The following is a 24203-nucleotide window of genomic DNA, read 5'->3' on the forward strand; positions in this document are numbered from 1 at the left end:
AAGACCAAAAAAAAAACTGCTAATAATCAATTCAAGGTCTGTTTGATTTGATTCACAATAAATACCGATTTTGATTTAAAAACTAGTTTGACAATAAAAACAAAAATTTAATGTAAAATGATATACACCAATCAAGAATCGTAATATATATATATATATATATATATATATATATATATATTTTTTTTTATTATTATTATTTTTATTATTATTTTTTTTTCTTTCTTTTTTCCGACTTGGTGTCTGTTATCCGTACTGAAGCCCGACTAAATCCGGATCGCGCACTGCAGGGCCCATTTATGGAGTTGACGCTCCCAACAGATTTTTTTTCCATTCCCAAGGGCTCGAACCCTGGGAATATATTACTAATGAATTTAACTTCTTGAAAATTAGGAAGATTGTGTAGAAATAAAATATTCTATCCATTCCACTTTGTTTGACATTTTTTGTTATTAGTCTGTTTAAAAAAGAAAAACAAATTTTGATTTTTTTTTAATGAGAAATTTTTATAACCGCACAAATATCATAACATGCGTATGGCTACAAATTCTAAAACTCTTTTTTTTTCCTTCTAAATTTCGCATAGAAGAAATATTTTGGAACGTTTCAAATGAAAAGAGTGTTATAAGTTGAATACTGTATGGCTTTACAGTTTATAGCCCGTTGAGAAACGGTAAAACAAAAAGTAGAGAATAAATCGCATTTGTAATACGTTTTATGTTTTATCTTTATGAAAAGGGCCAAAATTACCCCTCAACTTTGAAAATAGTTCATCCATACCCTTCGTTATATTTAGGGTCAATTATACCCTTATCGTTATACTATAGGGTCAATTATACCCTTATGGCTAACGGTTGTCACGTGCATCATCTCAAGCCTTTAAAATTATTTTTCCCTCAAATAATTTTTTACCCACTAAAATAACCAACCCGACCCGAATTTATTATTTTCAGCCCAACTAATACTTAACCAACCCGACCCGAACTTATTATTTTCAGCCAAACTAATACGACCCAACCCATTACCCTAAAAAACTATTTCCCTCTCAAAACTCCCACTCTCTCTCTCTCTCTATCGTCTTCAACTTCCATAGCCGACTTCTCCATAAACTCACTGATGCTAGACAAAACAAAGGTTCGTATTAGTTTGGCTGAAAATAATAAGTTCGGGTCGGGTTGGTTATTGTAGTGGGTAAGTATTAGTTGGGCTGAAAATAATAAATTCGGGTAGGGTTGGTTATTTTAGCGGGTAAAAAATTATTTGAGGGAAAAATAATTTTAAAGGTTTGAGATGATGCCACGTGGCAACCGTTAGCCATAAGGGTATAATTGACCCTATAGTATAACGGTAAGGGTATAATTGGCTCTAAAGTATAACGAAGGGTATGGATGAAATATTTCTCAAAGTTGAGGGGTAATTTTGGCCCTTTTCCGTTTATCTTTTTATCCATTAGCCATTGAGGCAGAGACCGTTTAAACTCCTTTTTGGTATTAAATCTTTTGATTTGTAATTTTTTGAAAAAAAAACTTTGGATCAAGCCCGAATAAAAATTTATCAAAGCCCAGATACTGGACAATCACTGTGAAGAATAGGCCCATATGGATTTCGGTCCAATTGAAAACTTGGGCCTAATTTGGAACTAAAACCTTTTGTGTCAAGATTGAAGTAATTGCAAGGTTTGTCTTTCAAATGGACTGGTCTGTAATTTTTGTATTTCAAAATCGAACGTATGTCTATAGGGGCATAAGTTTTTTAGAGATACTGACATAATTTGTGAATATTATGATGCATAACTTATGTTCGATTTTGAAGGACAAAAATTAAAGACCAGCCATTTGAAGGACAGCAATTAAAGACCATAAAATATCGGGTCAAAAGTGCAAAACTGCAAATGACCCGTCAACATAGTGAGCCAGAAATGAAAATGTTGGGTGGACTGGATCTATAGCTATTTTCTGTTAATAACCAATTCATTTTTTGGCCTCTCAAATTGCTGGTCTTTAGTTTTTGTCATTCGCTTAAAAAAGTGGACAAAAATATCCCGAAGTTCTGGATTTGAAGTTCAATCAAAAAAAAAAAAAACATTTGCAAGGCAAGGCTTCTCAAAAAAGTCTACCTTATAAGACAGAATTTGTCTGAAAATTCTTCATTAAGGCAAAAGTTTGCCTTAAGCCAAGCGGTTTGCGTTTGCCTTAAGGCCAAAAAAAAAAAAAAAAAACTTTTGTGTTTTTTTACTCTACTGGAATTCTACAAAAGTTAGGCCTTAAGAATTAACTTTGCCCGAATAGGCCTAATTTTGCAACGAAACTCTGCCTTTCGATTTTTTTTTACTGAGTCGGTGTTCGAACCCAGAACATTGAGATATTTTAGGTGAAGGGCAAAAATTAAAGACCAACAATTTAAGGGCCAAAATTAAAGACAACCCCCGAATAAGGACAATCGTGCAAATTGCTCTAACCAATTCAAGGTCTATGTATTATGATTCTTGATTGGTGTATATCAGTTTACATAAATATTATATGTATATATATATATATATATATATGTATGTGTGTGTATATGTATAAATTTTGACTCAGTGTCCAGTATCCTCACTGAAGCCCGACTAGATACTGATCGTGCACGGCAGGGCTCATTTTTGGGGATGGCGCTCCCAACAAGATTTTTTCCATTCCCAGTGGCTCGAACCTTGGGAATATATTGCTAGTGAATTTAACTTCTTGAAAATTATGAAGATTGTGTACAAATAAAATATTCTTTTTGTAGATACTTTTCGTTATTAGTCTATTTAAAAAAGAATATATTTTTTTTTTATTTTTTCTAATGAAATTTTTCTGTAACCACACAAATATCTTAACATGTGTATAACTACAAATTCTAAAACTCTTTTTTTTTTTTTACTTCTAAATTTCGCGTGGAATAAATATTTTGGAGCGTTCCAAATGAAAAGTGTGTTATAAATTAAATATTGTATGGCTTTACAGTTTACTGTCCGTTGAGAAAGGGGAAAAACGAAAGTAGAGAATAAATCGCATCTGTGCAATGCATTTTATGTTTTCATCTTTTTATCTATTGACCATTAAGGCAGAGACCGTTTAAACGCCTTTTTGGCGTTATATCTTTTTATTTCTAATTTTTTCCAATATCACTATTAGTTGTTTCCATTTTTGAACATTAAACTTAATAGTTGTTTCCATTTTTGAACATTAAACTTAACATCCAAAATAGATATGAGATACTCTCTCCGGTTCACTTTATTTGTCGTCCTTACTAAAAATAGATGGTCAAAATTCCAAAATAGTTATCATTTTAGAAAATCTAGATATGATTAACTAATAGTTTATTCCCTTAATCTATTAATGTTGTTGTACTCTCTCCGTCTCAAATTATTTATCGTCTTTTTGTTTTTCACGCCCCTTAAGAAACATTAATTAGGACGGATATTTGACTAATTTTACCCTTATTTATGTTTAATTTATATAATCTCTCTCCCTTAAATATTTACTCTATTTGTGTGTCGTCTCCATTAATGATAAAATTTTACTTAGGGTAAAATGAGAAAAAAAAAATCAATTGGGCCTTGAACTTCTCAAGCGACAAATAATTTGAGACAACTATTTTTAGTAACTACGACAAATAATTTGAGACAGAGGGAGTATTATAAAGATTTTCTATAATTATTACTGTATTCGTTCCAATTTATGTCGTGTTGGAAAAACATAACGCTTTCAAAATTTGTGATCCTAAAGGACCTAAACTTGTTCTAAATATAGAATGACGATGTTCTTTTTGAAGCAAACTAATAAAGGGAAGAATGTCGGTAAATTAAAATATATAGGGAGTATATAATAGCAAAAAAACACTGTAGACAGCGTAAAATGTTAATATCTCTGTGCTATACGGTTCAGTCATTTTAAATTATTTTTTTAGACTTGTTTGGGGTCCCCCCGCCATGATGAATTTGAATTTTGAATAGTGATACACTATATTGTAACCATAAAAAGTGCAAATTGTTCTTATATTTCTAAGACCAAAAAAGTTTTCTTCCGTTGTATCATCTTTTTATGTATCTTTTTCCTTGCTTTCCTCTCCCTTTGTCTCTTTTAATTTGGTCTACATAGAGCGTATAAGTTTTTCTTTAAATAAATTAATTTACTTTAAGCTGTCCTAAGTTAATAAAATTCTGCCGTTGTACCATAAATTTGATACACAAACAATATAATGTAAGCGGTAAATTGTAGGTTACAAAAAAAGAAAGAAAAAAAAAAAGGAAGGTTCAATGCACATTGCCTCTTTATTACTACAATTCTGTAATAATATCGTTTAAATTTCATTTTTTTTTTGTTAACTAACTTTCCATTAATAATCAAGTAGTCATTACAAAACTGATAGCAAGGTTATACCACAGCCTGCTATCTCAAATAAATCTAACAGAGCAAGAGCCTAAAAAGTGAAACATAAGCTATAAAATACAAGCTTGTCTATTAAATTCCTAAGTCTCGGAGGAGCTCGAACACATCAGGTATATACAGATAAACTCTGTATATAATAGTTTATATATCAATTTTACTTAGAGCAGTGTGATACCTTTTATTTTTTAACAAAAGGATTAACAACTTCATTATGGATATCATATGTTTAAAAGAGTGATCAATTACCATCCAAGTTGGGAATATTCACGGCTCTAATTAATCTATAAACTATATTACCTTAGCAGTTTCATTTCTAACTAAAATATACAAGATTATGAATTTCTCCTGTTCAGACTTCAAAGAACAATATGTAGGTAACTCACTATTGGAAAGATTGCAAATTTTGATGAAATAACTACAATACGAACATAAGTTAAAACTTTTATACTTAACGTAAATTATAAAATTTGAACAAAAACCCTATGTCTTGTTTAGACAAAAGATATATAATTACTTGATACAATTTAATCCCTTGTGTTAATATTTACGTACAAACTACAAAGTTCAACAACATCCTTAACATAAATTTTAAATTAAATTATTTTCTTATTTAATCATCTAGTATCCGAAGCCCATTTGCCAGACTGATTCGACGCACCCAATGCTCGAACCCAAATTTACTGATTAATGATGGAAGAATTCAACCGTTTCAATACATTCCTCGGTGATAATAGAAACACATCACGACCAAAACTTTGATAATTTGGAGGTAGCAAAAGACGTGATTTGATATGAACATTAATTGCAATTTTTTTTGTCTGGAGTAAAAGAGGATTGGGTTTAGAGAAGGAAACAATAATTGAACACATAATAGACACATTCACCTAAATTTACCGTGAATTAAGGCCATTGATAATTTTGTCTACCACGAGTGGCTTTTTATAGACATAATTAGACAAAGTCACCTAAATTTTTTGTGTTTTTTTGATTCCTGAAAAATGTTTAGTAAAAACTAGTGGTCCCTTTACTATCCTTTTCATAGGAAATAAATAAACTAATGGTCTCTTTATTACTATTTCTAGGAAATCCTGCAGCTTTTTTAATAATTATTAATAACCTATAGTAGTGAAATGAAAATGAAGCTCCAGTTTCTTCTCAAGAAGACATATTACTTTGTTGTGCTTTGTGATGGGGTACCCTGCTACTAAAATCTAAGGTTTGATGCCTTTTTTCCTTTTCTCTATTTGATTGTAGTTTAAGAAACAGTTATGTTTTTTTTTTTTGGTTTTTAATCGGGCCAGTGTTTGGTATTTATTTTGTGGGCTTCGAATCCGCACCCAAAGTCTATTATGGAGTCTGGAGGTGAAACACACGAAAGTGATTACTTTCTCAAGGCTCAAATTCAAAATATATAATTTAAAAAATGCTTATCATCTAATTATAATTTTTGATGGTTAATTATTTTAATTTGATTGTTTTTAAAGAATCAGTTATGTTATTGTCATATTAGGTCAGTGATAGCTTCAAGTGAACCATCACAAGTATTCACAACAAAGAGATACTATGATAAAAGAAAAGAAAAACAATTAAAGAGCTTAAATAACCAATATAATGAATAAAATAGAAATATTGAAAATCCATTTTCTTTGTTTCAAGTGATGCAAAGGAGAATATAGAACAGACCACCAAGAGTATGGTGGAATGAATGAATTCCTTCCGTCTTAATCAGAGATTAAGGGTTCGTGCTTTGAGAATTCAGAAATATTTGGTAGAAAACACTTTCTTTAAATGGATTCTACGCGACGCGAATTTGAATTAGTCGGACCAGTGAATTTGACACAAGATCACTTATATTTTTTGAAGATAAGGCAATGAGCATATGCAATCGTAAATATAGAAAATTCAACGAAAAAATGATGCAAAGGAGATATAGATCATCAGAGGGTGTGGTGGAACGAAAATCGGTCCTTCATTTCTAATCGGAAGTCTTGAATTTGAATCTTGAAAATTATGAAAAAACTTTTAGTAAAGAACGACAAATTTATTCGAACTAGTGACTTTCAGGTACCAGATCGTTCTCCTTTCCTTTTGCCCTTTTAACCGTAAATGAAGTTGTCCATTCTTTTCAAAACGAAGATAAAATACGAGTGCATTGGATGGTTAACTACAATATGGCTTGTAGCCTTGTTGTCAACTGTCATATTCTTGAGTTTAACACATTTGCTTGATGAATACAATTGAAAGTTACAACTCGTTTGGTGAATTAAATCATTCTCCAATTTGAAGTTCCTCAAAAATAATGTCACGTCTTACCCACCCTAAGTGAAAGGGAATTTTGCAGCTATGGTTGGTATGTGTCATACTTTGAATGAATGGTTCTCTTAGTTTGCAAATGGATAAGTATGATTACCGGACGATAAGTATTCTTTCCTCCTTAATTAAATAATGTGTATTCGAATTTTCAAAATCGAGTCATTTTTAGTTGGAAGCGTTTTATCCGGAATTTTTTTTTTACCCATATTATAAACCCGATAGAGAAAAGAAAATAAAATAAAATAACAAGTATGCTAGTGAGTGTTTCATTAGAGTATCGACAAATGTAAGAGATGTCTATTTCAAAGTCTCTGTCAATGCGACTTTGGTATGTCTGTTCCTTATTAGATGAGTATCATGGTATGACTCTTCTCTATTTTAGTTTATTTATAACGTGCCACTTGTTGGATGTACAAATAAAGGTTCTCATTGGAATTTTGATTTAAAAAAAAGAAATTATAAATATAAAGTGTATAAAACGTTTGTCTGTATCATCATAGGTAAATCGGTTTGCTTTATACATCTTTTACTATGAAGTATAATATTCAACATTAAATAGTTAATCTTTGTATAATTTTATACGATATTTAGTTAGAATATTTGCATTATTTATGCGGATTTTAATACCGGCAATTAAATATTATACAATTAATACTTGTATAAGTTATAATATATGTGTTAACAATACATGGATAAAAGCATCTAAAGATAAAAATATCCTTACAAGTTACAATAATATTAATCGCTAAAAAATAATTCTCATATTATTCATTCATTATATAACAAATACAATCTATGTATTATTTATTCTCCGTAACAATCTCCGTATCATTCTCCACAAAACAATTTTCATTTTATTAATCTTTCAAATAAATTCTGTAGTACAATTTGTGTATAACTACTCCATCAACCAAGAAGTCCAATAAAGCAAATGTATTATTAAATATAATTTTCCTGCTTGCTTGGATCTGCAACTACCTTAACAGAACCAGGTACCTTCCTACACAATACAAGTTGTTATTATTCTTAGCATTAAAATAAAGCCTTCATTTATTCCAAAATAATAAATAAAGCAGTAATAATTCAACTGTAGATGTCAAATGACCTGCAATAGAAATAATAAAAGGTAGATAAGATCTATACATGATTAGGTCATATAATTATTGGATTAGGAATATTAATTCTTCGTGTTTATACACTGACTCCCTTTAATTAAACAATGCAAGTCATGTGATAAAGAAATCAGGCAGACCTTTATTTTTATTTATTTATTCCAAAATTGGTAATATGATTTGTCACGTTTCGCTTTTAAAGAGTCAATTTGACTAATTTTTTCGAAGTAAATTGAATTAAATTAATCTAATAGTCTTAAATTAAAATTTGGATATTCGAAAACTCCTCAAAAGTACTATAAGTTGTAATGTTTCCTATATCAATATGATGAACAAATATATCTTAAAATATTGGTTAAAGTTCATGTAATTTAAATCTCAAGAAGCTAAAAGTGAGTACTTTAGGATGGAAGAAGTAGTACTTTTCATATAATTTTCAAATATGTAAATTTTATTTTTACAATATTTCAAGAATCTATACTTAATTCATAGTCAAAATTAAATATTTTGATCCTCAAACCCGAACCACTTCACATAAATTGAGACAAAAGGAATATCAGACGATGTAAGATATATATCATATCATTTTTTTGGTTTCCCACCGAATGTCCGACACCTTCATTGGGGCCCGATTAAATCCGAATTCAGCCAAAAACTACCTTGATTTCCCACTCAGTGTCCGACACCCTCATTGGGGCCATGTAAATTCGAATACAAATCGAAAGTCCACATTGTCAGATAAAACGCTCCCTAACAAAGACAACTCTATACTTAAAACTCGAATTCGATCAAGACCTCTAATAAAGAATGAAGAAATACTTATTATTCTAACACAACTTTTATCGGTTATTATATCAAGGCTATAATTAGTATCCTACAAAAATTCCTAAAGAGAAAAACACACTATAGAAAGTGCCATGATAGAGGAGCCAAATCCAGCTAAGCTAGAAAATTAGAAAAATAATTTTTGATTCCAAAACAAGAAGAGGCTCTATAATAAAAACTCAATTCTCTTTCTTTCTATAGTAGCTTCTATTCTCGCTATCTATCTACTTCCCTATAGAGCTTTCATAAACCAATACCATTAGGCCAAAGCATATTAAAAAAAAAACAAAGTAGTCCATAGAATAGGGAAATGAGAATGTATAGATAGTGATGATGATATTAATATCTCACCTTCCAAAAACCAACCTTTGCTTGAATCCAACTCTACTCAAAAACCCATTCTTCCTCTCTGTAATCTACTAACCTACCAAACTATCATAAAAGGGATTTTACATTAGTTGTTGTAAATTTTCTTTAAAAAGTTGCCACCTAACTTTTCTTGCTTCTTCTTCTACCATTAAAACTCACCAAAAATATCCTTTTTTTTTTTTTTTTTTGGGTTTCTTGAAAATTACTGAAATTATTAGGTAGGAACTTTTCTTGTTTCTGTCATTAAAAAAAGATTTTTTCTTTTGTGGGTTTCTTGAAAATAACTGAATTAACCAAAAAAATCCAATCTTTACATAATATATATATATATATATTTTTTTTTTTAAAATTTTTTTTGTGGGTTTCTTGAAAATGACTGAAATAATACAACCCCCACATGAGTTACCTTCATCTTCAAGTTCCATCAGTATATTGGCTAGAGATAATGATGTTTCTTACCAAGAGAGTCTAATTAGTGGACCCAATTTGTATTATGTAGAAAATACTGAGGTACAAGTAGAAGGTGTTAGTATTTCTGGTACTAAAAGAGAGAGAAAAAGGAGAGAAAGAGAAAGAGAAACAGATCAACTGTCTTTGTTAACACTTTTTGTAACTGGTTTTAGGAAATCTTTGGTTGCTTGTAGTAAGAGTAATTTTGCTATTGAAGAATTGCTTGCTTCTTCTTGTTCTTCTTCTTCTATTTCTAGGTCTGCTAGTGCTAATTCATCAATGGAGATTAGTTGGCCTAGTAATGTTAGACATGTTGCTCATGTCACTTTTGATAGATTTAATGGTTTTCTTGGACTTCCTGTTGAGTTTGAACCTGAAGTTCCCAGAAGAGCCCCTAGTGCCAGGTTTGTTTTGTTTTATTTTCACTTTTTTCTATTAACCTCTTTGTTTTCGTTAGTTTCATTTTCATACTGCTTTGAACTGCTAGACTTTTTCTTCGTCATGTTTTTCGGAAACAGCCTCCGAGGCGGGGTAAGGTCTGCGTACACTTTACCCTTTCTAGATCACATAATATGGGATTTCACTGTGTATGTTGTTGTTGTTGTTGTTTTTTCTATTAACCTGCATACTGCCATGTTTCTTTTTCAATTTGTTTTTAGTGGGGTTTTGTTTTAAATTATTCACTTTTTGTTTTATTTAGTATGATTATGATATGAAATGAGCTTAAACGAAGAAGTGGAGATTGATATTATGTTTTTTTTTTCTTTTTCCTTTTAAAGTACTTTTCTTTTTCATTTGGTTTTTAGTGGGGTTTTATTGTAAATTATTTACGTTTTGTTTTATTTAGTATGGTAATGATATGAAATGAGCTAAAATGAAGAAGTGAGAGTTCACGTAGTCGACCCCAAATTAGATTGTGACTGAGGCGTAGCAGTTATTGTTTGTTCTAAATCATTCATGGCCTAGGATATGTGCTTGGTGTTATTTTATTATTTATTAGTTTTATTTATTACTTAGTATGATGATGATATGAAATGAGCTTAAATGAAGAAGTGGGATTGAGGCGTAGTTGACTAGTTGTTGTTGTTTGTTCTAAATCATTCATGTTCTAGAATATGTGCTTGGTGTTATTTTATAATTATTAGTTTTTTTTGGTTTTGCCTTGTATGTGTTTCTAGTTTTATTGGGTTCTGATAACATTTAATGTTCAAATAATTTTTTATATGTGACATTTAGTATGCATTTGGACATAAATTAAGTGATATTTGAAGAAAAAAAAAAGTAGTATTTGAACTTAAGTCGAAAAAATATCTGAAAGTTGAAGTTGGGTTTGGACATAGATTTCACTTTAAAAAATGTTCGAAGTTTTTGGGGAATAGGACTTGTAAAAAAGCAACAAATATTTATGTCCAAACGAGCCCTTAATATTGAAATAGTTGAATATGATTTTGAGAGATTCCATCTTCGTTATTATTATTATTATTATTATTCAAGTTTTATCTTTTTGTTCTTTTCTCTTTCTGGTAAGCAGAAGAAGGGCTGTAGGCTTCTTTAAGTTATCTTATTATTATTTGTTTGGAATTTTGACAGCCTTATCCAGCATATGCTCTTGTTACAAGGAGAACATTACTTGTGGTTTAAATAATTATGGGAAAGCTAATAATTTATGCAGTGGAATGCATAAATATTTGATTAAATATGTCCATGAAATGATGATTAATGGTGCATCCTTGTAATTAGATTAACAGCAGCATGTGCTTCTGCTTCAAGTTGGAATTTTCCTTTCTTCATGATGAATACACTTACCAGATATTGACTATTTTTAAATCTGTGATAGCACATGGTAGGTTAGAAAAATATGGATCGTTAAAGCATACTTTTCATTCAGTAATGGAGAAATTATATATATGTATGTGTGTGTGTGTGTGTGTTGAAGTGGTATCCACACACTGGAAATTCTGGGATATATGATCAAGATTTGAAAAAAATGAAGTATAGGCCTTTCACTTTTACTTTTTAGTTTCTTATGTCCATGAGTCTATAGTCTTCTCGTACTGCAGTGGGAATATGTCAACCGCTTCTGGTCATTGCATCCTTCAACATAGTAAAAGAAAATGAAAAACGAAAAAAACTAAAAAAAAAAAAAAAGAAGAAGAAATGAAGAAAAAGTTGTTCTCTTTGCTCGCCGAGCAAGCTGTTGTTTCATAAGTGTTACAATAGTAACTACTCCCTCCGTCCCAATTTATGTGAAGGTGTTTAACTGGACACAAAGTTTAAGAATGAAAGAGAGACTTTTTAAACTCGTGGTTTAAGATAAGCCATAGATATTTGTGTGGCTATGAATCATACCATTAAGGGTAAAATGAGAAGTCTAAAGTTAAATTGTTGCTACAGGAAAGAGTGTCACATAAATTAGGATGGCGGGAATACAAGTTTTGTGAAGGCACACTACTTTTTTAGTTTTTTATGACCTCTTTTGTTTTCTAGTAACTTTTGATCTTATCCTTGTTACGAGCTTTTTATATGGTGCAGAACGACATGTTCAGATTTTTGTCTAGTCAAAAAATGCCATGCTCTTCTAATTGATGTTGGTGTTGTTTTCTGCAGTACAAGAGTCTTTGGAGTTTCGACAGACTGCATGCAGCTTTCATTTGACTCCAGAGGAAATAGCGTCCCTACAATCCTTCTGATGATGCAAGGGCGCTTATATACTCAAGGTGGCTTACAGGTGTGCATCCACCAACTCTTTAATCTCCCTTATGTTGATCAATTAAAATGTTTGACTAGGTATCTATCACTGATATGTGTGATCTCGAGAAGTTACATAACTTTTCAATAATGAAAATGGGTTGTGGACTTGCAGGCTGAAGGGATCTTCAGGATCAATGCTGAAAATGGTCAAGAAGAATTTGTCAGGGAGCAGCTAAATAGGGGAATTATTCCAGATAACATTGATGTCCATTGCTTAGCAGGTCTTATAAAGGTGATATTCTGCACATGTTGCCCAGACTCTCAAAAAATGCTTCCAGTCCCATGTCTGGTCCTCCAAAAATGCTCTACTTTTGGAGGATCTGACATGCACCTAGCGACATTTTTGAAGAGTCAGGGCGACATAGATTTCATTTGACATTTTTGGGTAATTATTCGCCCGGATTGCAAGTGCTCAATATCTTTTGATATCAGCTTTTGAGGCGGAATTTCTCATTTTGTAGGAAGTAACTTCCATTAGTTGTATTTGAACTTGAATTAGAGTTTCTATTTCCGTAGCATCTTTCTTCATAGATGAAGCATGTCGATCTTTTACAACTCTTTGAACTAGCTAGAGTGTTCTGTTCAGGTGCGAAGCCACAGTGCAGTTTACAGGTTTGATAGAACCCAGTAGCTTTGGCCTAACCCCTGTATTTTTATGTTAAAAATCCACTTAACATGTATAAATAATTTATCCAGAACCCAGTAACCTGACTTTTCTAAAATTCAGAACCCATAATCTTAAAATCCTAGCTTCGGCTCCGGTTCTGGTCCACTTAATTATTTTCTCTATGCATGTTATGGTTGTTTTAATTTTTCATTTCAGCTGTGTGGGGTAATTGACATGAGGTGATGATACTTTTATAGGCTTGGTTCAGAGAGTTGCCAAGAGGAGTTTTGGACCCTCTCTCACCAGAGGAAATTATGCATGCTCAATCAGAAGAAGAGTGTGTGCGCCTCGTGAGACTTCTTCCACCAACTGAAGCTGCTCTATTAGATTGGGCTATTAACTTGATGGCTGATGTTGCTCAATTGGAAAGTTTTAACAAAATGAACGCACGTAATATCGCTATGGTGTTTGCTCCAAATATGACACTGGTAGGTCAAAATTTCCATGCACTTTTAAAAGAAACATGAAGAAATTATGTCGTTGCTCCTATTGCATCTCTTTTCCTTTATCTTATCGTGTTTTTAAGTTTGGGGGGTGGGGTTTAGAGGTTGTGTTGTGGCTATGTCAAAGAGTGCAATTTCCATTTCTGGGGTCATCATGATCAGGAACCGTAATTGTTTGCATAAACAGCAAGAAAACTGGTCAACGAAACAAGAGAAATGACAAAATGGGCCCCTTAAGTTTGAGGGTAGATTCAAAATAGTTCCTTAAGTGTGCATTTAACAGTTTTGGTCGTTTAAGTTTGCCAAAAGTTGATACTTTTAGTCTGTGTTAAATATCTACCGAACCTTGTCAGTTAAATTTAGCAGGAACTATGAAACAAAAGGAAATTAATGGGAAATCAGATTTAGAGGTATAATTTTTGTATTTTCTGCTATTTTTTATTTATTTCCGGAGTCTAGTATAACTTTTTAAGGTGTAATTTCTACTTGTTTGTGTAGTTTTTTGCGTTGTATATATTTTAATTTGATGAGAATTTCTTCGTGTTTATGGTTAAATCCATTGTTCTCACTGTTTCCACCAATCTAGCGAACATAAATTGTTAAATATTTGACGGAGACTAAAAGTGTTAACTTTCGACAAACTCAAAGGACCAAAACTGTTCAGTTCATACTTAAGGGACTAGTTTGAACCTACTTCAACTTCAAACAAAGTGGACCATTTTTGTTATTTTCTCAGGAAACAACTATAGCAGTTCAATCTTTTTTTTTATACCTGAAATCTCTCTTGGAACTTTGTACAAGTATGAAGATACGCATTATTTCAAATGCCATAGACCGATCATTTCAGTGTGCACCGCTTCTTTCTGATGTTCTAATTTTAGAATAATACAGCAAGTGTTTTCTTCTATTAACAAAAAATGGTGAAACTTCTTCTTTCTGCAGATGGCTGATCCGTTGACTGCTTTGATGTATGCGGTTCAAGTTATGAACTTTCTAAAGACTCTAATTATCCGGACCTTGAAAGACCGAGAAGAATCTGTTGTAGAAGCCAGTCCCGCACCAGAACTCGAGCCATTCGACGAAAATGGACATCAAAACGCTTCACAACCAATAGTTCAGACATCTAATGAGATCGAGGAGGAGGATATCTTTATATCGAAAGGACGACCCTCAAGTGGGCCTGCTAACTACCTCGGAGAAATTAAAGTTGAAAATGAATTACATGGACATTCGCTCGGTGATTGTCTCAGTGAAATCTCAAACACAAGTGGAAGAAGTCAACCAAAAATGCGAAGGACTAAAAGTGTGCATTCGAGTAGTTCTAGTACTCTCACAGGATCGAAGAAAATGATTGAATGGCCGACTGGGAATTTAGAGAAGGGCAAAGAGGTTAGAATCATCGATAGGTTGAATGTGACAACAGAAAGGGTGGAAGCCTGGCGATGAATATATATATGTCTCGCCACAACGGGCCATTGCTGCCTCATAAAGAAGTAAAATGGTTGTGATTTATGTTTTAAAAGACACTGTATCATCCCTGTTGTGTTGTAATTTGGGGTCATATTTTTTCAGTCTTGTGCTTTGCATATTGGTTACTTAGTAGTTGAAACAGGAATTCTGTCACCTTTCCCTCCTGGGCATGTTTGGGTGGGGAAACTTAAGCAGGATGAATGTAATTTATGTGCTCTTTTTGTAGAATGAATATTGTTGTGGTTTCCAATTTCAATATGATTTTCTTCCTTTGACATTAATAAGTGACCAATAGTGCTAATGTTACCATTATTAAAAAAAAAGTGACCAATAATGCTTTCTACATGCACTCAATAGATTGGATAATAGCCACCAAATATTATGGTGAGGTGGTAATACTCTTTCATCCTTAATCAGAGATCTCGGTTTGAGTTTTGGGAATGGGTCTTCCGTAAAGAGTGCTTTACCCCAAATTGGGATTTTCCGGTGCGAATTTGAATAGTTGGCCTCAAAATGAATCCTAAATGGTTGGGACTATCTGGATAGTTGGCCCCAAAATGAATACTGAATGTTGGATGGAAACTAAAAAAATAGTTTGCATAAATGAAAAAATCACATTAGATGTTTCAACTGAGTTGAGTTTTAATTATTACTCCTATAAAATTAATCCAAAGATTGGTTCCTTAAGGTGAAATTTTCCCCGGTTGTCCCTTTTATGGACAATTGTTTAGTAAATGACTCTCTTTTTATTTCTCTTGCAACTTATAGACCCTTAGACCACGGTTTAAAAATCACTTTTGAGCAGATTAATAATCTTTGAGACAACGTTAAACCATAGTCTAAAAAGAGTTGCAAGTTATGCAAACGTTAGACAATAATTTATTTTTTGTCTATAAGGTTGAACAATATATAAGCAAACATTAGACACGAGTCTAATGTTGTTCCAAAAGCTAATTTCCTATGAGCTATATTTGTACCACTTTTAAAATATGAGCAAAATCTAAGTGATGGTAAAGAAAGGGACATTTGTATAGATTAGCCTTTGCTTAAATGATAAAAAAAATTGTTTTTGAAAAAAGTAACAATTTTTTCCAAATTTGAAAAGTTTAAAAACTGCCAAAACAAAACTAAAAAAGAAAATTTGCAAAAAATATTTCAACCAACTTTTCCACCAAACGCCAAAAACAATTCTTCATGGGAGTAAAATATAACATCTCATACACTTTAGGGGCGAAAATACAATTCATTCAACAAATAAAATCCGGTTTACCTTCTTAAAAAAATAACCATATTTTCTTCTAATTCACCACTATAACTAAAAAGGCTAAATTCTAAAACCTTCAATTTTTTTTTTTTATTCATTGACTTGGTATGTATATGGGCTTTCATTTTAAGGTCTTTTAAGTTTCTAAATTCAGTATATCAGTGTATATATTCATCTATAAAGACTCAATTTTAAAAAAAAAATTATTTGCAGAAAATTTAAATGTTTAGTGGTATGCATATGGGTTTTTCATTTTTGAGCTCTTTTAAAATTTTAAATTCAGTATATGTAGATTTTCATCTATAAAGACTGATTTTTTTTTTTTTTTTGTATGCATATGGGTTTTCATTTTTGAGCTCTTTTAAATTGCTAAATCAGTATATTTGTAGATATTCATCTATAAAGACTCAATTTTTTTTTTGAATTTTTATTTGCAGTAAATTTAAATGCTTAGTGGGTTTTCATTTTTGAGCTCTTTGAAATTACTAAATCAGTATATTTGTAAATGTTCATCTATAAACATTCAATATATATATATATATATTTACTTTTTTATTTGCAGAAAATTTAAATGCTTAGTGGTATGCATATAGGTTTTAATTTTTGAGCTCTTTGAAATTGCTAAAATCATTATAATTTATAGATGTTCATCCATAAATATTCATTTTTTTTTTTTTACTTTTTATTTGCAGAAAATTTAAATGCTTAGTGGTATGCATATGGGTTTTCATTTTTGAGCTCTTTGAAATTGCTAAAATCATTATAATTTATAGATGTTCATCCATAAATATTCATTTTTTTTTTTTTACTTTTTATTTGCAGAAAATTTAAATGCTTAGTGGTATGCATATGGGTTTTCATTTTTGAGCTCTTTGAAATTGCTAAAATCAGTATATTTATAGATGTTCATCTATAAAAAGATTCAATTTTTTTTTTTTTACTTTTTTTTTTTTTTTGCAAAAAAAAATTTAAATGCTTAGTGGGTTTTCATTTTTGAGCTCTTTGAAATTTCTAAATCAATATATCTGTTGATTTCATCTAGAAAGACTCAATTTTTTTTTTCACTTTTTAATTTTGCAGAAAATTTAAATGCTTAGTGGATTTTCAAGAATGAGGATCCAATGTAGTATTGATGGGAAAATGTTCAGTTCTTTACCCCCTTTAACTCCTATTTCACTCCCATCTCCAAAGTAAGATTCAATTCTTTATTTTCTCCGAGTTAGTTTGCGTTTGACTAATTAATTTGAACAACACTTTTACTAATGTTAGAGTCAAATTTGTGTTCGGCCAAGGTTTCAAAAGTGCTTCCAGGAAAGAAAAAAAACACTATTTTCGGCTTCTGAAAAAAACTTTTGCGACTATTCAAAAATGCTTAATAGGCGTTTGGCCATAGATTCCAAATATTTTTCTCTTTATTTGGTATTTATGGAGTTGGAGTTGTGTTTGGTTATACTTTTTGCAAAGAATATTCGGAATAATGTTCATGCTTGAATGTACTTAGAGACAACTTCAAAAGTGAAAAGTGAGTTGGAAAAATGGGTTATAAATTGTTTTGCAAACTCGAAATACAACTTCAAGTTGGATTTGTAATTTTCATGGCCAAATAGTGATTTTCAAATAAAAGTGAAAATTTATTCCGGAAAAAAGTGAATAATTTTATGGCCAAACGGGTCCTTATTTCCCAAAAGTTTGGCCAAACACTGCAACTCTCTAAAATAAGCATTTTTCAAAAAAAAAAAAAAAAGAAGCTTTTTTTTTTTTTTCAAAAAATTAAACACTTTTGTCTTCCTAGAAGCTTGACCAAACAGGCTAGTAGTTTTATGTTGTAAGATGGATAAGATATATGTTTAATTATTTTGCAAAGAATGACTTTTTGGGTTTTAATTTTTTTGTTCAATGCTTGATTCTTAGGGAGATACATCTTTGGTATGTGATACCCAATCAGGTTAAGGGTGAATCCCTTTTGAACAAATATATGGAAATTCTATCACCATGTGAGATTGAAAAAGTTATGAGTTTTCAAAGAGATGAGTTGAGGAAAAGTGCTTTGCTTGCTCGTGCGCTTGTCAGAACTACCATTGCTAGATGTAAGATATAATGTTGAATTGAATTTGCTTGCTGTTGGTTAAGAAGAATCAGTTACTTGCACGAATGAAATTGATAGTATGAATAGTTAGAAGGTTATGTGCATCACGCATATTTTCTCTAAACTTACTGTCTAATGTCTATGGTTGTTTTAGGTATGTTTTTCTTTTTATTTGCAGTGCAGGCAAATAATGTGGTCATTTAATGTATTCAGATCAAAGTATAGACATTCGTTGAGTGAACAATGGTTTCACATAACAATTCATATCGTTGAAATTAAAATTTTGTGTTGAAGGATGTATCCTTTGGTTGAATAGAGATTCAACCTTCCTTCCACAAATGTAACTATTCAGTTGTTCTGATGGCTACGGATTGTTACTTTGTGATCACTGAGTTTTGAAATATTAATGTGAATGTGTTCGTTTGCTGCTAGTAGAACTCAAAGAAATTGTAAAGGATGTGCTGTCTTTCCAATCGTTTCATTTCAGTTTCAGATTTGGAAATTTATTTGTTCTATCATGACTTATCATAACAGGGCAAGAGAAATTTTCAGTTCTTCAAAAATAATTTGCTCTATCATGACTTATCATAACAGAGTAAGAGAATTTAACTGTCCGATGGCTCATGAAGGCGTTGTTTTTTGCTAGATCAGATAAATTCTTCAGTGACACCCAAATCCCTCAAGTTTAGGAATAATGTTCATGGGAAACCAGAGGTTCGTCTTTCAATGCCTTTCGATTGGTTTGCTCATGTTTTCCTTCTGGTTTTGTGTACAATGAACATTATGTGGTTATGCCAATAGGTCGATTGGTCGTGCAGTTACAATTGGGAGCCGCCTTCTTTGCATTTCAACATCTCGCATACGTCATCTCTGATAGCCTGTGGTGTGACAATAAATTCTCCTGTAAACATTCTTGTCCTCAAGTCAGTTTATGTTGTATATTCAGATAAGTGGTAAATACTTCTTTTATTTATAGATTGGTGTGGATGTGGAGGAAAAACAAAGAACAACAAAGCACAACATATTGGCTTTAGCTAGAAGATACTTCTCCAAACATGAACTTGAAGTGTTGACTGCTATTAGAGATCCCTATATCCAGAACCAGGAGTTTATAAAGTTATGGACGCTAAAGGTAAGTCTATTTTGATGTCTTGATATTTCTTTACAGTTTCTGATAATATCACCGTGTTTACGGGCTAATCATGTTTAGTTATTTGCTCAATTATAACAATCATAGCAATTAGATATCTTAAGAATGTAGCTATCCTAATTATCTTTATGTTTCAAGGATCTGGCATACTCATGTCCAATCTTTCTTTCATTTCTTCATACAACTCGCTCATGATATAACATTAGATTTTCCATGCTCCTTTGCCTCGGGAAAAATAGGACTTTATTTTCCACGTTTTAGTCATTGAGCAGATGCTGGTTGTTTGAACTTCTCGCAGTTGCCTTGAATCTTGCCCCACTTTTAGCATTTCAAATTTGAAATAGGTATAAAGATGAAAGTATTCAGAATGAGGCAATTTTCTCCCAAAACTTCCTTTGTTAATTCTTTCTAAGGTGAGGCTGGAAATAAGCACTTGTCTTACATACAATAAAAAGATAATCTGAATGGAACAGAATAGTCATTGGTAGTATTCTACTATTTTACGAAGAGAAAAAGTTAAAGGCCTGTGGGTATAAGAAGATTTACAGGAGTCTGTGAAGGAATAAACAAGTTTCTGAAGGAATAAACAGACTTTCTTAAGATCAAACGTAGTACATTCTATTATTAAAGAAGTGTTAATTTTGGGGGTTGCTCTCTTCATGAACTGTGGTTTGTTAGCAGTAATTTGTTGAGTTGTTGAGCAGGTCCGCAACTTGAATAACAGCTGGTTAGGTTAAAATTTCCCTTGAAATGGTGGTGCTTCTATCGAAAGAATCAATATTTCGTTATTCTTATTATCTATTAAGTTGAATTTGCTGAGGAAATATATTTCTTGCAGGAGGCATATGTAAAAGCACTTGGGAAGGGTTTCTCGGGTGCACCTTTCAAGACATTTACTATTCGTGCTACCGGAGAACACTTTGATCTGTCTCAGATTTCAAGTGCTGAGGTATGCATGCCACAACTGATATTTTCTATTCAAGTTTGATCGCTAATTCAGAGGAGCTTATGTTGTTGGTGCAATGACAATGATGTTAACTGTCATGTTATATCAAATGCTAACGGGTTTAATCAGCATGATACAGTCCTTCTATGGGATCAGCCATGTGGTTTTTTTTTTTTTATATGAAAAAAGGTGGTTAGGCTGAACCATTTAAGAGGATTAAATATGTAACGTCAGCAAGTAGTTATGCTCGAGCAACAACTAAAATGTACTCCTAAGCCTTGTCCAAACCGAACATTTCCTCTTACTTTTTTTTTTTTGAGAAAATGACAAATATGGTCCCTTATGTATGAGAGTAGGTTCAACATAGTCCCTTATGTATGCACTTTCAGTTTTGGTCATTTAAGTTTGCCAAAAGCTTAACACTTTTAGTCTCCGTAAATATTACCGAACTCTGTCTGTTAGATTTGACGGAAACATTGAAAGAAAAAAAAAAAGGAAATTAGCTGGAGATCACATTTAAAGGTACAACTTTTGGAGTGTCTGCTATTTTTCATTTATTTTCAGAGCCTGTTCTATCCAAATAGGGATCAAGCTGAACTGTTTAACAGAATTAAATGTGTAACATCAGCAAATATTTCTACTATAGAAATGGCGCCTCGATCAAACAGAGCAGTTTTCTATTACTGTTTTTCGTCAACATTACACCCTTTCAGTTTCCTCCTCCTTCTGCGACTCCGGAGCAAGTACTAGCTAGCTACTTTATAGAAGACAAGGTTACACTGAAAGCTTTTATTGATATGCAAACTTTTCTTTCAGGCATGTGAAATAGTTGTGGATTCTCTTTATAACGCCGATGACAATACAAGCAATTGGCAGTTCATGCTCCTGGAACTGGCTGGTTCTCATTATGCTGCCATTTGCACAGAAAAGGATGTCAAATCCAAAGGTAAGAAAAAGTATCTTTCTCCATGAAGTCGAGAATGTCAACGAAGAAAAGTTCTTAACACGTTCTAGTTACTACAGGTAATTGGAATAATCCTATGAAGTTGACAGTGTGGAACACAATCCCATTTGTTGAAGACGCACGTGTTTCTGGCTAAGTGGCTAATTTAACAGACAAATGAAGACCATTTGGCTGACTGGGTAATTTATTGGATGAAATAATGGTCAAAAACACACCTAAACTATCATTCCCTTTGTATTAAAACACACCTCTATGTTGAGTTGGCTAAATATTTGAAATCAATCGATAACAGGCGTGTGGAGGCCAACTCAGCAACGAGGTGTGTTTTAATACAAAGGGAGTGATAATTTAGGTATGAAACTTGCGAAAAAGGTAATAGTTTAGGTGTGCTTCTGACCATTAACTCTTTTGGATCCCAACAATTTATGCTGGAAAAAACAGATTGTTAATGCAAGCATTCTCAATATTCTTGACCATTTCTTGTGTATCATTGGGCCAACAACTAAATAGTTAGTTTCAGTTTCAGTTTTCTTTTGTGGATAGCAGACACTTGTGTAATGTGGTATCACTGGTATTTACTACTATTGTTTCAGTTTGCACTGATTGTAGGCATTGTTACTCTGTTCTGTACCTTATTTTTCTTCACTTTTATCGCAAAGAAAGTGAAAAATGATTTGTCACCGTAGTAAGAGAGAATTGGAGGTAATTTACATAAACTTCACACCCTTCTTTACATCTATAGATAAGGTCCTCTAACCATCCAAACGATATTCATTGAGCCTGCTCTGAATAATTCTTCTTTTGTGGAGCTTTATTCATCAGTAATAGGAATGCTATACATTAGCCTTCAAGTGCTTGTGCTTACACATTTATGGATTGAACTGAATATAAGGCACTGGCAGTCATCAAGGATTCTCGAGTCATTACATTAGAAAAAGATATTAACAGATTCTTATTGAATCATGTTGAGACATGAATCAAATCAAACGTAGTTAGAGAAAGTAATAAACAAAGTATGTAAAATAAACAAATTTGTTTTGTTTTTTCAAACATAAACTGAAAAACAAGCACTCTAAAGTATATACTGTCCCGGTGCATCTAGATTCTGTTCATATCTTGCAAAGCTGCACCAATTTGTGGACCCAAATCTGCAAAACTCATGCCACTATAATGCTACTTAAGGTCTTGCGTACATATTGCCCTCCCTACACTCCACTTGTGGGATTACACTGGATATGTTGTTCTTTTGTTGATGATCTGATCCTGCCTGGCCAATACAGCACGAAGAGCAATAATTACTGCATTTTGAGCAACCAACACAGCATTTCGAGTAACCGATACAGCATCATGAGCATTATATAATGCCTCCTGACCTGCAAGTTGAGCCTCTCGAGCAAACAATAATGCCTCCTGATCTGCAAGCTGAGCCTCTCGCTCTTTCAACTGAAGCTTTCGATCTCTCAACTCTGCCAGAAGCTCCACTACCTCTGCCCGAAGCTGCAGTAACTCTGCCTGAAGCTTCACTAAATCTGCCTCTTGATCCGCACAACTCTCCATCTGCATGCCTGTTTTGTTAATGTTGAGAAAGAATCACACGAGTGGCTTATGCCAAGCAGCAGAACCAGAGGGTGAATCAGAATGTTCTGAATAGAGAAGACAAATAACTAAAGGATTTAATGAGGTTCGGCAAGCCTAATTCTCGGGGCAGAAGCAAAGAGAGTTTTTCACCATGAAAGAGAACAAGAGTACAATATAATGATCCCCAACTATAACCCATATATATAGATCCCACGTAGTCACAACCTATAAGAGAAAGTTTTCCCAATCCTAAAGGACAACATGTTTTCCTTTCCTAAATCTATTAGAACAATGTGTTTCCTAAATATACCAGGGAAAAATTTAAGACATAATTAACAGTTAAAATACCTCGCATAATGGCCCAAAGGTGACTAAACTGCTCCAAAACGTACTTGAGATGGAACATCAATGTTCTTTTTTTTTTTTTTTTTACAAAGGAGAACTTAAAAGACAGCCAAAGGAGAAAATAAACACCAAAAGAGGGTTGTGTACGTGTCTCACAGGGATGAGGTAGCATAGTTCGTGAAAACTTTAAAATGTAAAAGAAATTTGAAAATATATTGTTCTTTTTTGTTGGATTGTGTAGAAAAATGAAAAATGTAAAATAACAATAACATACTCAGTGTAATCTCACAAGTGGGTCTCGGTTTAAGGAGAGGTAGAGTTGCGATAATGGTCAAAATCACATCTAAACTATGACTTATTCGCGGGTTTCACACTCCAACTATCCGTTGTTCCCTTTTCCTACCTGAATTATCACTATCTATGTATTAAAACGCACCTAATTGAGTATATGGTGATAGTTCAGGTAGAAAATGGAACAACTGATAGCTGGCCTAGTCAGCTATGCTACGAGGTGTGTTTTGATACATAGATGTGGTAGTTCAACTAGGAAAAAACATAGATGATAATAGTTCATGTAAGAAAAGGGAACAATTGAAAGTTAGGGTGTGAAACTCGCGAAAACGTGATATTTCATGTGTATGTAAATAAATTAAAATTGTCAAATAATTTACATTTGGGACAAGGAATGTAAACTGATCGACATCTATATACGTCCTTACATTTGTTGAAAATGTTCATATTTATGTCTTACCAATTTACCCTATTGATTGTCTGGTATTTTCGGCAACTTTCCGCATTTGCTAATGCAATGTAACTTCTTCTATTCAATCAATGAATTAACGTCGAACCATATATTTAAGAAGTTAGTTAATAATTCTAAAGGACACTACTTTAAGGAATAGACACTTTCTATAAAATCCATCCGCTGGCTTCCTCTTCTTTTTAAATATTATTCTTAATGTTAATATATTATTAGTAAATAAATCAATTTAATGGGGGTTATTTTATACCCGTATGTGTCAACTAATTGCACGGTTGGCCCTTCAAAATCGAACTTA

The 24203-nt window shown here is 32.3% G+C and overlaps 2 protein-coding genes across 3 annotated transcripts; both read left to right on the forward strand.

Moving 5' to 3' along the window:
• Positions 1 to 8869: 8869 nt before the first annotated feature.
• On the forward strand, positions 8870 to 15096 carry LOC132629815 (rho GTPase-activating protein 5-like). Its single transcript, XM_060345187.1, has 5 exons — positions 8870 to 9885; positions 12089 to 12209; positions 12345 to 12464; positions 13097 to 13327; positions 14285 to 15096. Exons 1-5 carry the CDS (start codon positions 9404 to 9406, stop codon positions 14786 to 14788), a joined length of 1458 nt encoding a protein of 485 aa, XP_060201170.1. The 5' UTR covers positions 8870 to 9403; the 3' UTR covers positions 14789 to 15096.
• A 1061-nt stretch (positions 15097 to 16157) lies between these two features.
• LOC132629816 (uncharacterized) lies at positions 16158 to 21834 on the forward strand. 2 transcript variants are annotated; one of them, XM_060345189.1, is made up of 9 exons: positions 16158 to 16181; positions 17157 to 17266; positions 17988 to 18163; positions 18809 to 18876; positions 18964 to 19065; positions 19139 to 19294; positions 20151 to 20261; positions 21075 to 21204; positions 21282 to 21834. In XM_060345189.1, exons 2-9 carry the CDS (start codon positions 17166 to 17168, stop codon positions 21356 to 21358), a joined length of 921 nt encoding a protein of 306 aa, XP_060201172.1. In that variant the 5' UTR covers positions 16158 to 16181; positions 17157 to 17165; the 3' UTR covers positions 21359 to 21834. The 2 variants fall into 2 exon arrangements, with proteins under 2 accessions (XP_060201172.1, XP_060201171.1); XM_060345188.1 differs by lacking the exon at positions 16158 to 16181 and adding an exon at positions 16234 to 16308.
• Positions 21835 to 24203: the final 2369 nt, after the last annotated feature.

Source organism: Lycium barbarum, chromosome 3 (assembly GCF_019175385.1).
Source record: "Lycium barbarum isolate Lr01 chromosome 3, ASM1917538v2, whole genome shotgun sequence".
Lineage (NCBI taxonomy): Eukaryota > Viridiplantae > Streptophyta > Magnoliopsida > Solanales > Solanaceae > Lycium > Lycium barbarum.